General features: G+C 36.1%; 1 protein-coding gene across 1 annotated transcript in view; it reads left to right on the top strand.

Annotated features, from left to right (window-relative positions):
• The window catches only part of LOC115216762 (folylpolyglutamate synthase, mitochondrial-like), a 60,066-nt gene that overhangs the window by 16,798 nt on the left and 25,497 nt on the right, over positions 1-17,771 (top strand). Inside the window, exons 3-5 of the mRNA XM_029786329.2 lie at positions 7,834-7,952; positions 13,747-13,861; positions 17,044-17,289. Of these exons, the coding sequence (XP_029642189.1) occupies positions 7,834-7,952; positions 13,747-13,861; positions 17,044-17,289 (480 nt within the window). The remainder of the gene's footprint in view (positions 1-7,833; positions 7,953-13,746; positions 13,862-17,043; positions 17,290-17,771) is intronic.

The raw sequence follows: 17,771 nt of genomic DNA, 5'->3' as shown, positions 1-17,771 counted from the left end.
ATTCATAAGTGCTGGGTAGAACATTTTTCCGCACTTTTGAGTAGACCATCATCCGTTGACATGAGGACGATAGAAAAAATTGAACACCTTCCCAACTCTAAATGACATTTATTTAGCTGTGAATAAGCTGAATAACAATCAGTCTCTAGGGTCTGCTGGAATCTGTGCAGAAGTCTTGAAAAATGGGGGTGACAAAATGTTTGAACTCTTAAATATATTAATTTGTCTCTGTTAGAGAACTGAGAAAGTGTCCCAAGACTGGATTCATGCCATTTTAATCTCTTTGTATAAATCGGGGCCGAACGTTCTGTGTGGTAATTCCCATGGGATTTCTCTTTTGTCTGTGGCTGGAAAGGTACCTGCCTGCATTTTGTTAGAACATTTAAATACCTTTATAGTTCCAAATATAGTGCCTGAGTCTCTCTCTCACTCACACACACACATTTACACACACACACACACACACACATATGGACTTCTCTCAGTTTCCATTGTGGACTTCTCTCAGTTTCCATCATCAAAATCCACTCACAAGGTGCTGGTTGGCTTAGAACTATAGAAGAAGACACTTGCCCAAGGTACCAAACAGTGGGTCTGAAATTAGAACAAAATGGTTGGGGATCAGACTTCTTAAACATACAGTCGCACCTGCATCTATATGGACACAAACAATAGAGCTATTCATTTTTCATTTTTTACTCCATTAAAAGAATGGCTATGGAAAAATATTCAAGCTCACCTGTTGCATGAAGACTTAGGAAAGTCTTAAGTGGCATTCCATTGGTTACGATGATGAAGGTTCCAATTGATCTGATGAATGGAACAGCTGACTTGTGAAATTAATGTGCAATTGGCTGAGCTCTCCACAAACATTTGTACCCTTAACATAGGTCTCAGGGAGATTGAGTGTGATACAGAATGTGACAAGGCTGGGCCTTTGAAAAATAAATACAACTCATTTTTGCCAACTCAGTAACATGAAATAAAGTGTCTTGCTCAAGGACATAACACATCACTGGGAATTGAACTCACAACCTCATAATCCTAATATCCTAACCACTAAGCTACATAAAGTTGCATATTTGATCTAAAAGGCTAGAGGTAGTTTTTCATGTAAAATCACTGTTGGTGAAGAGAACAAATCTTGACTTATTCACTTTGCTTTCAAAATTTAATCAATTTTAATTAAAATGTAACAGTTATCTCCCCTGCCTTTTTTTTTTTGATGTGTGATTGATCATTTAGAGTGATTTGCTTTTTATCACGGAGGGTATAATTTTGGGGTTGTCTTTTCCAGAATTTGTCATTTATATTGATTTATTTCTCATCAATGTCTGTATCATATCAATTACTCAAAATTTTTGTCTTTGTCAAGTATGCTAGTGTCCATTTTATTATAGTAGCTTGATGCCAGTCACTATCATGAAAGAAATTGATGCATGGACCTATATTATTTGCTTTATTGTTCTCAATATAAATATATTTAATGAATAACTAACATTACAATTGCGAATTACAACAATGGTTCAACATAAATACAGAAGTAACAGGTGATTACTGTGATGTGTTTGCTTCAATTGTCTTCTTTTTTTTACATGAGATATCATCTGCTCTTTTGGTTTGGTCACATGTCACTTTGTTTTCAGTGTGTTGGTTGATTGCATGTCACTTTTTGTTTTTGTTGCCAGCAGAATTTAGCTTTGTGGGAGCCTCTGTGCTCACTCAGCCTGCTTGAAATAGCAGTGAAATATCCCTACTATCTTTTAAAAGCAACTACAGCAAACAAAATCATCTTGGATAACCCAATCAAATGAACCAGCAGACTGGATGGTCAGTCATGGCTTTGTTACCTTTGATCATAGATATTTTTTTATCAAGTTTACAGCAACAATAATCTTTCTTTCTTTCCCTCTCTCTCTCTTTCTCTTTGTTGCATACACTTTGTTGTAATGATACGAAACTAAATGTACTTAGTTGCACATTGTTAAATATGCTGTTGCAGATAAAAGGGGATCAGCTTGGTGACTGTGGGGACTACAGTTGTATAGACTACAGTTGTATATCAAAACAAAACTTTTCGCATCACCAGCTCATTTTAAAAAATCTCATTATCATTAGACATTGCTAAATGCTACAATGTACCAGTATCGTCATTGAACATGATGTAACACAAAACAAAAGAACAAGAAGGAAACATACCCAGTGACAAATTGCAAGAATACACATACACACACAAACTACAATGGACTACACGTGTTTAGCTGGAGGCACCGCTACAAATTTATGTACAAGATTATTGTTATCAGTTCAGCTGTATAGGCGCAGGAGTGGCTGTGTGGTAAGTAGCTTGCTTACCAACCACATGGTTCCGGGTTCAGTCCCACTGCGTGGCACCTTGGGCAAGTGTCTTCTACTATAGCCTCAGGCCGACCAAAGTCTTGTCAGTGGATTTGGTAGACGGAAACTGAAAGAAGCCTGTCGTGTTTGTGTATCTGTGTTTGTCCTCCCAACATCGCTTGACAACCGATGCTGGTGTGTTCATGTTCCCGTAACTTAGCGGTTCGGCAAAAGGGATCGATAGAATAAGTACTAGGCTTACAAAGAATAAGTTCTGGGGTCGATTTGCTCGACTAAAGGCGGTGCTCCAGCATGGCTGCAGTCAAATGACTGGAACAAGTAAAAGAGTAAAAGAGAGTATAGTGTGTGTTTTGCCACATAAAATAACCAAATCATATGGTGTTGTATTGCACAAGAAAAACAACAATATGGTGACATCTCACATTCCTGGAAATGCAAAGGCACACAGGCAATGCAGCTGAAGCTCTGCAAATATTCAAACAAAACATCATGTACTATTGTGAAGATGAGGAAATTACAGAAGCAAAGAAATCAAATTCGATGACTGGCCACCGTGCTAGCGGGGTGCAAAGAGTACCATATGAGTGTGATCGCTGACAGAGCGGCTAACCGGCTTCTGTGCCAGTGGCACATAAAAGGCACCATTTGAGCATGATTGTTACCAGTGTCGCCTTACTGGCACCTGTGCCGGTGGCATGTGTAAAAAGATTCAAGCGAGGTCGTTGCCAGTACAGCCTGACTGGCACGTAAAAACCACTCTTGGAGTGGTTGGCATTAGGAAGGGCATCCAGCTGTAGAAACTCTGCCAGATCAAGATTGGAGCCTGGTGCAGCCATCTGGTTCACCAGTCCTCAGTCAAAATCGTCCAACCCATGCTAGCATGGAAAGCGGACGTTAAACGATGATGATGAAAGAAAATAACCTTAAAAATATTAAGAGGCATTGGAAATGAGTGACTTGAACGTCTGAATGCATCTAGCTTATTAGATGCTGACAAAAAAAAAGCCCAAATAAACTGTGGGAATTGTTCGTGGTACAAGTGAAGACAAACGTCAATTTCAGAATACATTGTCTTAAACTGATGGAATGTAGACAGCAGCATGAGATAATTGGTGACTTTGTTACAAGAGTGCGAACAATAGCAAAAAAGCTGAGTTTGAAGACAAAGCGCTTGAACAATGGATTATTGATTGCTTTAATTTTCGTTGAAGCCTTCCAAAAAGAGCTGTTTAGAAAGGAGAGAGACTACAAACTTGAAGATGCCCTAACAGAGGGTAGAAAATTTGAAGCTATTCTTGCTGGAAGAAGTCAGATATAACAACTTTCAAGTGCAGAACCAAACAAGATTATTGTTATCAGTTCAGCTGTATAGTGTGTGTTTTACCGCATAAAATAACCAAATCATATGGTGTTGTATTGCACAAGAAAAACAACAATATGACGAAATTTTCAGTGACAGTGGTCCTTAATATACCGGAAAACCATTTCAACAATTCACACAGAAATGGGGGAATTCAATATACTACATCATCACCAAGGTTCCCACAATCAAATGTATTCATAGTGAGACAAGTACAGACAATCAAAATGACATTCCAAAAATATAAACAATGCATTGTTGAATCTATGAGCTACACCATTAAACTCAAAGATGCCATCACCCGCTGAGATCCTATTGGGCAGAATGACCACAACACTTGTGCCATTATGCTGGAGCTATTATCATGAAACTCAAAGACAGGAAAAACTTCTTGAAGAAAAGAAAATACAAATGAAAACTGCATATGATCAACATGCAAAGATGAAATTACCTCCGTTGCACAAAGGATAAGCTGTACAAGTTTTTGACAAAAACAACAAACGTTGGATACCTGGAGAAATAGCAAGACAATGTAAAGAACCGATGTCTTACATTATGAAAACAACACATGGAGATTTGTGGAGAAACAGAAGGGAACCGAGAGATATTGGCATAGGCATAGACGAACAGTATGAACAGATCACACTGATGGAAACATCTTTCAGATCATCCAACTGACTCCACAAACCCCATAAAACATGTTAGGATCCCTACAAACTCCATGGAACATGTTACTCAACTCAAAGAAAGAAACCACAAATGCTCCTCCTGATAAAACACAGAAACACAAAATAATGACCAAATGCATGAGAAGTGCTCAACACCAACCCCTAAAAGAATCACAAGATCAGGTAGAAGAGTGAAAACACCAGAGTGCTATGAAAACTTTGCACCATAAAGCTGTTCATGTTATTTAAAGTACATATTGTGTATTACTCTTGTAACAAAACAATTTCTTCTTTATTTTTTTCTTTGAGAGAGAAGAAACCCTATTTTCATTTGTCAGTTTTATTAGTGCGTGAATTGCTTAAAGAAAAGGATGTTGTAGTGATACAAAACTAAATGTACTTAGTTGCACATTGTTAAATACACTGTTGCAGATAAAAGGGGCTCAGTTTGGTGGCTGCAGGGGCTACAGTTGCGTTATTATATTGCCTGCATGACGTAATACACACACACACATGTATTTTAACAGTAGTCTTTACAATCTACTCTGACTGTCTCCCTCTCACACACACACACACACACACACACACACACACAACACACACAGTATTAATCAGCAGCAGTGTGCCATCTATTTACTTTCTTTTTGTAAATCCTGTCCTCTTCCCCCTCCCTCCTCTCTCTCTCTCTTGCTGAAGCTGGTTGTGACTTCTATTTATTATTATTCCTCTCTAATAATTTAGACTCAAAGTTTCTTGTACTCTTGCTCCTTACCAACACTGCTGCTGTTGAGAGTCAAACCATTTGCTATTTTGAATTGTCTGCATCAGTTAGTCTTTTCTTCTACTTGTATTCCTGACTGACACATCAACTCTGCAGATACCCAGGATATTTTTTGTTAACTCCAAACCCAACCATTACATCATGAACATCAGTTCTTTGTTTAATCAAAGCATCCTATGCAACATCATCTTCTTTATCTTGAATTCCCTAATTCGTAGTGAGACACGTGGAGGAGTTTTAGAGGTATTTTATTCTGAGCATTGATCTTTTGTGTGTGCAGTGTGAAGTCAGATGTCAAATAAGCTCGTGAGTGTGTGTGTGTGTGTGTGGTGTGTGTGTGTGTGTGTGTGGAGGGGGAGGCTTTATTTGCAAGTAAGCTACTTTATGGAACCATGTTTATCAAGAAGTGGTTGCAAGTCAAAATTCTTCAAAGTTGGCAGGAGACCAGGAAGCTTAGTTGCAGTTTGGAGTAATTTGTGAGCTTGCAAGATGTGCAATTGCATGAAGGCATCTTTTGCTTTCTTAATGGTCATCTTGCAGATATTGTGTTGACAAATAATTCCTGTTTGGTGATGAGGTGACTTTCGAGTGTTCTTTTATGCATGCAACAACCCAATTATGAGACACAACTGAGTGATCTTTTGACATTTGAGAAATGTGTCTTGAAAGGTGGTTTGGCAACTTAATTATAAAAGACATTTGCTTCCAAGAATACCGAGTATAAAATTGATGCTGCTCCTAACTAATAGTTAATTTCAGATCCACCTCAAACTATACTCTTCAGGGACTATTACTCCATTTCAGTCTCTGACTTTCAATTGATCAATATGAATATTAAACAGGTATTAGCTGATATATTATGTGTATGTATATATGTATTTGTGTGTATGTATGTATGTATATATATATATATATATATAATATATATATATATATATACATACATATATAATAAACAGTTATTTGTCTGGAAAGACAAAATTTTCACTCCATAAGACTAGTCAGTGAACATTTATGGTCAAGTGCAATCAACTAATTACATCAGAGTCAAAGTTGGATGGGAGGGCTCTTTTAGAAATAGTATATCATCTCTTCTGTTCGGTAGTGTGTCATTTGTAGTTGTTTTGGTAATTAATCCCATGGAAAATAAGAAGTTTATGAAGCAACATATTCACCATTGCTTACTATATAAGTACTGCTATAGAAGCAATGAAAGACATTTGTGAAGTGTATCTGGATGCAGTGAAAGCTTGTACCTGTTTGCTATGATTTAAGAAGTTTAAAGATGGTGATTGTGACATATCCGACAAGCTTCCCTCTGGAAGATCCACATCAAAGCACCACAGATTTGGCACAAAAATTTAATATGTCATGTTCAGCTATCCATGAACACCTCAAACATTGGGAAAACCTGCAAAAAGGGAATTTGGTTCCACATGAGCTTATGCTTCAGAATTGAACACAATATGTCATCATCTGCAGCAGTCTTCTAACCAGGAATAACAACCTGTCATTTCTACTGGGCATTGTTACAGGTGATGAAAAAATGGGTTTTGCATCACAAAAGAAAATTAAAAAGACACTGATTATCATGTAATGAATGGTCAATGCCAACACCAAAACCAGAACTCCATCTACAAAAATCCTCATTCTATGTTTTGTGGAACATGAAAGATACCATCCATTATGAGCTACTGGAACATAGAAGGGTCAACAATGCAGATATCTATAGCCAACAACTTTATTGTGTAAATGAAAAATTATGTCAGAAGTGGCCAGCTTTGGTAAACAGAAAAAGTGTTATTCTCCAGTATGACAATGTATGGCCACACTCTTTGAAACAAACTCAAGAAAAACTAAGATCATTAGGATGGGAAGTTCTGCCACATCCTCCATACTCACCTGACTTAGCACCTATGGATTTCCATCTGTTCTGATCACTAGAACATTTTATAAGAGGCAAAGCATTTTGAAACAGAGGGGAAGTTAAAGACAGTCTTTCAAAATTTTTTCAGGAAACGAAATAGGTTTCTTTGAATGTGGAATAAAAAAGGTACTTTCCCATTGGGTTGCAGTTGTTGAAATCGATAGTGATTATGTTCTTCATTAAAACTATTCAGATAAATGTAGTTTACATTCATTTTTATATCTTTTTGGGCATCTTTTCGGTTTGAATGGCAGTTTTTTCTAGTGGTGTCATATGAAATTGTCACCCATAATTATGACCCTAGTATCGATCTATTGCATTTCAATCTGTTTTAGGGTTAGGGGTGGGGGGAAGGGTATCTTTTTTTCTTCACAAATGTAAATAAACCCAATCTGTTTCTTAAACGAGGGACATATTCATACAGCACAGAATGTTTTTTTTACCTTAATGGATGTAATTGATTGGTTGAAATTGCAGAAATTGAAGAAAAAAACAAGAAATATCTTACAAACTATAGAATTTTCTCAATAAAGCCAAGAGAAAAAGATGTTTTATAAACACATTCTACCAGTATACGAAGTTTAAAATTTTTTAGTTACCTAGAAATTATGTTAAAAAACTGCCGTTCAAACCGAAAAGATCCCTTTTTTGATAAAACACAATTACTTTCCAAACACTCTAATATATATTCATAATATAATCTTATGTAATCTTTGCTTATTCTTTGTTTTGTTTTTAGATGGAAAAGTTAGATCAGCTGTCTGTGGTCCATATTGCTGGCACAAAAGGAAAGGGTTCAACATGTGCTTACACAGAGAGTATCTTGCGGAACTGTGGATACAAGACTGGAATGTTCTGGTAACCTCTTTACATTAAAGCAACTTTGTGTGATCTGAACAGGGTTATTATTTTGTCAGTAAGATTAATGTCCTATAGCATTGGTCCGATTTTATAAAGAGGTGTTATACAAATAAATGTATATGCTTCTATATTTAAGAGATGAGGGATTATTTAAGAGCTCAGTTAAATTTTGATAGGTTATTACAAGGACTGACTTGCATGTAAATACATAACTGGCCAAAACGGTCTTTTAAGAGCATCATATTTAGCAAAAAGCATAAATTTCCAATATAGTTCATGCTTTAATTGTGCTCAACAGCTGTTTCATTAAGATAGATAGTACCAGATATATAATTACATGATTGTGATACATAATCAAATTAAATTAGATTCACTCAAATTAATTTAAAAACTGCTTAGCATTCAACAATCCAATGAAGGCTAAGCAAATTGAAACTTCGAAGTCATGATCAATAGTATTCTTGTTGAAGAATAATAAAAATATACTCTACAAAAAGTATTGAGTGATCCTTTAGTTTAATGCAAAATTGTCTTTATTATAATTTAACATAAAGACAAAAACATTAATATAATTAATATATAATTAAAATATATTACGTCATGGTTGGTTGCTGACAAATTGTTTTGCTCTAAAGGGATTTTATTCTATATATTCTGTTCTGTCAGTATTTACTTGTTGAAAAATTTAACCTTCTACTTGTTCATATATATATATATATATATATTATATTAAATTAGAGATAAAACCACTATTAGGCAAATCATACAATGAAAAACTTAAGCCAATACATAAGATTATTTAATTTATATTATTTAAATATATAACAAAATTATAAAAAAAAATATAATTAATATAACACTACGATCGTTTAATGGCTGTTTTCACCAAGTTAAATATTTAAACCACCTGATGAATGACTAACTCGAAAATTTAAAGAAATTAACAGCCATGAAACGATTGTAGTGTTATATTAATTATATTTTTTTAATAATTTTGTTATATATTTAAATAATATAAATTAAATAATCGTATGTATTGGCTTAAGTTTTTCATTGTATGATTTGCCTAATAGTGGTTTTATCTCTAATTTAATATAATATAATATTTTACTATAAAATTGGATTCAATCCTAAATCTGATTTATTCCCTAATATTTATTATTAATTTATATATATATATATATGTATATATAAGAAAGTTTGTTTGGTAAAGCACGTGGGTGAATATATAAAAAAATAGTAAAGTGTGAAAAAACGACAGAAGGCTTAAATGTTAAAAAATATATATATTTGTGTCAAAATGTCTGGAGAATATTGGAAAAATTTTTTTTCCCTTTCCTTAAAATGACATAATTTTAAAATTTTTTAAAGAAATTACCGGTTTCGCGTGTAGCTTTTCAAATTTCTTGTGACGTTATGTTTATATTGCATGGAATTATCGTTGTTTTTATTTCCAGGAGATTTCTAAATAAGGGGAGGTAGTGAGTGATTTTTTCCGGTGTAGGGGAGATAATCGCTTAAAAATTTTTTTTCCCTTTTCCTTGTTAATTTCTCTGTGTCAGTATGTTCGGATGGTTGAGTCTGGGTTTGTACTTTTCAATGAAGAATGTTTCCTTGTTCAGTCTCATTTGTGTTGATGATCCGAAAGCACATTGGTAAAATGGGAAGATTAAAAATTGTGGCAGTAGTTGCTTTGCGCATTTCTCAATGTGCTCACTAAAAGGTATCATTCTATATTCTGGGAATGCAATCTGTTGTCGATGCAGTGTGCATCTGCGCCTGAGTGATAGTCCCGTGGAACCCACGTAGTCTTGGTGGCAGCCCGAGCATTTAATAACATAAATTATGTTTTCAGAGGCACAAGTAAAGTTAGATTTGATCTTAAATTTCTGTCCCTCTTTAAAGAAGAATTCTGATCCTTCCAATAGGTTAGGACATGTTGCACAGTTCAATCTACCACATTTTTTTACTTTTGCATCCGTAATTTTAGAAGACAATTTTGCCTTTGTGAGAATCTTTTTAAGTGATTTAGGCTGTTTGTAGCTTTTAATGATTTGGTGTATGTTTAGAATTTCCTTTAATTTTGGGTTTTTATGAAGTATTGGTAAATTCTGGGTGATGATGGTGAAGGCTTCTTTGTTTCTGGGGTTGTATGTAGATATGTAAGGTAGTATTTTCGGGGAAGGTGTGTTGTTGTGTTGAACTTTTCTTAAAGTTTCTATGTTGATTTCTGTTGCACGTCTGATCCCATCCTCTATGAGTTGAGCTGGGTAATGTCTGTCAATTAGGGTGTTTTTGAGTTCTTGCAGTCTAAAGTTCCTGGTATTTTGTTCTGACACTATTGTGCATATCCTTCTTGCAAGGTTGAAGGGGATGTTTGTTTTAGTGTGTCTTGGGTGGCATGAATTAAAAAGAAGGTATTGTTTGGCGTCTGTGGCTTTGTAAAAAATGTCTGTTTCTATTTTAAGGTTAATTTTTTTAATTAGTATATCCAAGAACGGGAGCTCCTTTTGGTTGTATTCCATTGTGAACTGTATATTTGGGTTTATGCTGTTCAATAGGTTTTTAAATTTTAGGAGTTTATCTATGTTTTCATTCCAGAGAATGAAACAATCGTCTAGGAATCGTTTCCAATTCTCTTTTATGTATTGAGAGAGGGAGTTTCCAAAGATTGATAGAGATGAAGACCTACATTATGAAAAAATTACCAACTACACCCCACAAAAAATAATGAAAACTCTATCTTCACTAATTAAAACCCATGAAAAGGAACTGACAACCAAAGAGATTGATTTCCTAACAAACTTTAAATGCAAACCTAGCCTTTTCTATGGTCTGCCAAAAATTCATAAAAGTCAAATTAAAAAATCACCAAAGACATACATACACACACCTAATCCGGGGGACCTAAAACTACGACCCATTGTAGCTGGCCCAACCTGTGAAACACACAGACTAAGTCTACTTATGGACATCCTCTTGAAACCCTTCCTTAAACATATCGATAGCCATATCAGAGATGACTTAGATATGTTAAACCACCTTCCAAAAAAAACCAAGGAAGAAACAATCCTGGTTTCATTTGATGTAGTCAACTTGTATACCAGTATACCTCATAATTATGGACTGGAGGCAATACAATTCTGGTTAGACCAATTTCCGGAAGAAATACCAAAAAGGATCAGTAAGGAATTCATTACTAAATCAATTGAATTCATCCTACACAATAACCACTTCATGTTTGACAATACATTTTACCGTCAAAAATCCGGAATTGCTATGGGTACAAGGGCAGCACCAGTCATTGCGAACTTAACAATGGGATACATGGAAATAATCATTTACCAGGAATCTCTATCAATCTTTGGAAACTCCCTCTCTCAATACATAAAAGAGAATTGGAAACGATTCCTAGACGATTGTTTCATTCTCTGGAATGAAAACATAGATAAACTCCTAAAATTTAAAAACCTATTGAACAGCATAAACCCAAATATACAGTTCACAATGGAATACAACCAAAAGGAGCTCCCGTTCTTGGATATACTAATTAAAAAAATTAACCTTAAAATAGAAACAGACATTTTTTACAAAGCCACAGACGCCAAACAATACCTTCTTTTTAATTCATGCCACCCAAGACACACTAAAACAAACATCCCCTTCAACCTTGCAAGAAGGATATGCACAATAGTGTCAGAACAAAATACCAGGAACTTTAGACTGCAAGAACTCAAAAACACCCTAATTGACAGACATTACCCAGCTCAACTCATAGAGGATGGGATCAGACGTGCAACAGAAATCAACATAGAAACTTTAAGAAAAGTTCAACACAACAACACACCTTCCCCGAAAATACTACCTTACATATCTACATACAACCCCAGAAACAAAGAAGCCTTCACCATCATCACCCAGAATTTACCAATACTTCATAAAAACCCAAAATTAAAGGAAATTCTAAACATACACCAAATCATTAAAAGCTACAAACAGCCTAAATCACTTAAAAAGATTCTCACAAAGGCAAAATTGTCTTCTAAAATTACGGATGCAAAAGTAAAAAAATGTGGTAGATTGAACTGTGCAACATGTCCTAACCTATTGGAAGGATCAGAATTCTTCTTTAAGAGGGACAGAAATTTAAGATCAAATCTAACTTTACTTGTGCCTCTGAAAACATAATTTATGTTATTAAATGCTCGGGCTGCCACCAAGACTACGTGGGTTCCACGGGACTATCACTCAGGCGCAGATGCACACTGCATCGACAACAGATTGCATTCCCAGAATATAGAATGATACCTTTTAGTGAGCACATTGAGAAATGCGCAAAGCAACTACTGCCACAATTTTTAATCTTCCCATTTTACCAATGTGCTTTCGGATCATCAACACAAATGAGACTGAACAAGGAAACATTCTTCATTGAAAAGTACAAACCCAGACTCAACCATCCGAACATACTGACACAGAGAAATTAACAAGGAAAAGGGAAAAAAAATTTTTAAGCGATTATCTCCCCTACACCGGAAAAAATCACTCACTACCTCCCCTTATTTAGAAATCTCCTGGAAATAAAAACAACGATAATTCCATGCAATATAAACATAACGTCACAAGAAATTTGAAAAGCTACACGCGAAACCGGTAATTTCTTTAAAAAATTTTAAAATTATGTCATTTTAAGGAAAGGAAAAAAAATTTTTCCAATATTCTCCAGACATTTTGACACAAATATATATATTTTTTAACATTTAAGCCTTCTGTCGTTTTTTCACACTTTACTATTTTCTTATATATATATATATATATATATATATATATATTTGTGTGTGCTTTTATATGGTAGCATGGCTGTTGGATTAATAAGTTCACTTTGCCTTTATGAGGTCCCTGTTTTCAATCTCACTGTATAGCATCACCAAGCCTTATGATTGAAACTGGGTAACTGGACACTTGTACCTCAAAAGCACAATGTTGCCATACTCTGTCACACTGATACTGCTTGAAGATTATGTCAACCATACATGTCTGTGAGATACTCAGCCACATATATGCTTCAGTAAAACAACAATTGGTATATTGAAACTGACAGCGATTCATTTACAAAATGAAAGTGCACATAATTATGTATATATGTTTTAAAGGCCATCATGTGTGTTTTTTATACTGTAATTGCTTGAGCTCAATTTTTGTTTTACTTATGTAGATTATACTTGATCATAAATGTTCTCTGACTAGTCTTATGGAGTCAAGATATGACAGTTGCTATATTAATGATACCTGTTGAGGTAGAAATGTGCGTCTCAGCTGTTCTTTTGTCTCCAGATGAAGAAAAGAACAAAACTAAATAGCAACAAAAAACATGGATGTTTTTTCTCTGATACCATAGCAATTCTGGTGAAATTTTGATCCATCAGATTATTTCCCCTTCTCATTTGGAGTTGGTTACAATTACCACCAGACATTTGTCGATCTCCTCTCAAAGTGAAGAAAATCAAGAACTTATTTTGTATAATATTTAATATACCTTTATTTATCTTTGTTGTCAAAATTTATGCCAATGTGTGTGATCATGTGAAACAGAGAGAGAAAGACTATATATCAGATTGTGTTAGCGATCACCTTTTCTCCCAATATAAAAAAAATCATAACATTTATTGATGTGTTAAGTAATTTTCATGTGAATTTAATTGTTTAACTTTCATCCAAGTTTTGACATGTTTTACTTCTGAGATGATAACCTCTGTTATTTATTTAATCATTTCTCTTTTGGATAATTCAGTTCACCGCACTTGGTTGATTTAAGAGAAAGGATACAAATTAATGGCCGCCATCTTTCAGAGTCAACTTTTTCCAGATATTTCTTTGAAGTCTATGACCGCCTACTTGAGTCAATGGTGATTTGCTTTTACTTTCGTATAATATCCTGATATATCAACCCTCACAACTGCAGTTGAAGTTGTTTAGGATTCTGTCCTCATTAGCTTGTCCTGATTGAGCAAACCTATGGTCAAAGGCATTCCAGTTATGACTATTTTGCCTTGCTCTTGGAATATTGTATCTTTTTTTTTTTTATCTCTTCTCTTTTACCTGTGTCAAGTCATTGTACTGCAGCTGTGCTGGTGTGCTACCCTGAAGGGTGGACATTGAAAAATTGACCCCAGTACTTATTTTTTAAAGTCTGGTACTTACTCTATTGGTCTCTCTTGCTGAACCACTAAGTAATAGGGATGCAAACAAACCAACACTGGTTGTCAGTTGGTAGTGGGGGATCAACACAAGGCTTTTGTTGACCCCCAGGGCAATAGTGGAAAACACTTTCCCTTGTGCCATGCAGTGGGGCTGAACCTGAAACTATGTGAAACTATGTTGGGAAGCAGACTTCTTACCACACAGCCATACCTGTATATCTAAGATTAGAAATAATATTTGTTTCTAGCATAAGATGAAAGCCTGAAATTTGCAGGAATGGGAATTAATTAATTAAATCAGTTCCAGTACTTGATTAGAATTTTATTTTTCCAGTTAAGTACTCTTGTCAGTTTGCTTGATCATTCCCCATCCCCACCAAATTTAAAGCATTGTATTGACGTTAGAAGCACTTGTTGCTGTTGTTGTTGTTGTTGTTAAGCAACAAGATGGGTAAGGGTGATTAGGTGATGGTCTAGGGTTTAGGGGTGGGAGACCCCAGACCTTGGGAAAAAAAAAACTTTGGTCGTCTTGTAGTCGAGGGCTCTTCGTTGATGCCCGACACCACTGGAAGCTGGCCCTTGAAGTCGCTGGAAATGGAGATCTCCAGGTCCAAATTCTTGAACGGCTGTTGCTGTTACTAGTGGTGGTGGTAGTGGTGATGATGCTGTAGAATCTTTAGTCCACCACTCAAAATACTTAGTGACATTTTTTCTAGTTTTACATTCTGAGTTCAGATTCTACTGAAGTTAACTTTGCCTTTCATCATTTCAGGGACAATGGAATAGGTATCAGTTAAGCATTGGGGTCAGTGTAATCAAGTATCTCTCTTCCACCAAATTGAAGGCCTTGTACCTATAGTAGAAACAATCATTATTATTATCATCATAGTTATTAAGGCGGCAAGCTGGCAGAATCATTAGCATGCTGGGCGAAATGTTGAGTGGCATTTCATCCCTCTTTAAGTTCTGAGTCCAAATGCCACCAAGGTTGACTTTGCATTTCATCCTTTTGGAGTCGATGAAATAAGTAACAGTTGAATATTGGGGGGGTCGATGTAATCAACTAGCCCCTTTCCCCAAAATTTAAGACCTTGTACCTATAGTAGAAAAGATTATTACTATTATCATTATAATTATTAAAGCGGTGAGCTGGCAGAATTGTTAGCCTGCTGGGCAAAATGCTTAGCAGTATATCTTCTGTCTTTACAGTCTAAGTTCAACTTTACTGTTCATGCTTTTGGGGTCAGTGAAATAAGTAATTGACTCCCCCAAAATTTCATGCCTTGTGCTCATAGTGGAAAGGATTATCATTATGATTATTCTTATGATTATTATTTTTAGCTGGTGGCACGTAAAAAGCACCATCTGAATGTGGCTGATGCCAGCGCTGCCTTGACTGGCTTCCGTGCTGGTGGCATGTAAAAAGCACCAACCGATTGTAGCCGTTGCCAGCCTCCCCTGGCACCTGTGCTGGTGGCACGTAAAAAGCACCCACTACATTCATGGAGTGGTTGACATTAGGAAGAGCATCCAGCTGTAGAAACACTGCCAGATCAGACTGGAGCCTGGTGCAGCCTCTTGGCTTCCCAGATCTCAGTCAAACCATCTAACCCATGCTAGCATGGAAAACGGACATTAAACAATGATGATGATGATGATGATAATTAAGGTAGTGCACTGATAAGATAGTTATCACACCGTTTTTATGTCCTGTGTGCAAATGCTGCTGAGCTTAGCTTTTCTCTTCATCCTTTTGGGAGCAATAGAGTAAGTACCAGTTGAGCACTATGGTTGATATAATCAACTTCATTCCCCAAGATTTCAGGCCTTGTTCCTGTAGCAGAAAGGATTATTTAACTTTCTTTTTACCATATTTCTGTTAACATATACTGCCTTTGCTTCACTTTGTCTTCTCTCTCTCTCACTTTGTCTTCTCTCTCTCTCACTTTGTCTTCTCTCTCTCTCACTTTGTCTTCTCTCTCTCTCTCTCTCTCTCACTTTGTCTTCTCGCTCTTTCTCACTTTATCTTCTTGCTCTTTCTCTCACTTTGTCTTCTTGCTCTTTCTCACTTTGTCTTCTCTCTCTCTCTCACTTTGTCTTCTCTCTCTCTCTCCTCACTTTGTCTTCTTCTCTCTCTTTCACTTTGTCTTCTCTCTCTCTCTCACTTTGTCTTCTCGCTCTCTCTCAATTTGTCTTCTCGCTCTCTCTCACTTTGTCTTCTCGCTCTTTCTCTCACTTTGTCTTCTCTCTCTCACTTTGTCTTCTCACTCTCACTTTGTCTTCTCTCTCTCTTTCTCACTTTGTCTTCTCTCTTTCTCTCACTTTGTCTTCTTTCTCTCTCTCACTTTGTCTTCTCTCTCTCTCTCTCACTTTGTCTTCTTGCTCTCTCTCTCACTTTGTCTTCTCGCTCTCTCTCACTTTATCTTCTCGCTCTTTCTCTCACTTTATCTTCTCGCTCTTTCTCTCACTTTGTCTTCTCGCTCTCTCTATCACTTTGTCTTCTCTCTCTCTCACCTTGTCTTCTCTCTCTCTCACTTTGTCTTCTCTCTCTCTCATTTTATCTTCTCTCTCTCTCACTTTATTTTCTCTCTCTCTCACTTTGTTTTCTCTCTCTCACTTTGTCTTCTTGCTCTCTCTCTCTCTTACTTTGTCTTCTTGCTCTCTCTCTCTCACTTTGTCTTCTCGCTCTCTCACTCACTTTGTCTTCTTGCTCTCTCACCTTATTCTCCTTCTCTCATTTTGTACTCCCTCTCTCTTACTTTGTCCTCACACTCCCTCTCATTTTGTCCTCCTTCCTTCTCTCACTCTGTCTTCTCTCTCTATCTATCCATCTAACTATCATGCATGTTCCAAATAAAGCTTCTTATATATATTTCTGTTTCCCATAGAAAAACGGAGCAATCAGTGATATGCCTCATTATTTTCAATTTCTGACTTTAATGGCATTATATGTATTCCTGAAAGAACCAGTTGATGTTGCTATATTGGAAGTTGGTATTGGTGGCCAGTATGACTGTACAAATTTCATAAACACAGCTGTGGTGTGTGGCATCTCTCTACTGGATTATGATCATGAACACATTTTGGGATCAACTCTTGATGAGATTGCTTGGCAGAAAGCAGGAATTTTCAAGGTATATCAAGCTGACTGTCTTTTAAAATCTTTTTTAATTTTGATACAAGGATACAATGTGCATGTATAACTAGAACACAAGCATGTAGTGTGTGTGTGTGTGTGTGTATGTGTGTGTGTGTGTATAGCTGTGTGGTTAGGAAGTATCTTTTCAGATGTGGCTCTGTGCTAAGAAGATTGTTGCTCAATCATATGGTATGGTTCTGAGTTTAGTCCCACTGTGTGGCACCTTGGGCAAGTACCTTTAACTATAGCCCTGAGTAGAGCAAAGCCTTGTGAGTGGATTTGGTGGATAGAAAGTGAAAGAAATCCTTTGTGTGTGTGTGTATATATCTTTATATATAAAACTAAAGTTGTGTGTGTGTGTGTCTGTCTACTCCGATTTAGATTCCTAACTACTCCCACAATTTGCGGTGCAGTTTAACCAAAAGCGTGTATCTTATAGTCGTGATTCACATTGAGCCCTTCTGGGTATTAGCGCGC

This window comes from Octopus sinensis, linkage group LG1 (genome assembly GCF_006345805.1).
Source record: "Octopus sinensis linkage group LG1, ASM634580v1, whole genome shotgun sequence".
Taxonomy (NCBI): Eukaryota; Metazoa; Mollusca; class Cephalopoda; order Octopoda; family Octopodidae; genus Octopus; species Octopus sinensis.
This window is presented reverse-complemented; position numbering and strand designations above follow the sequence as displayed.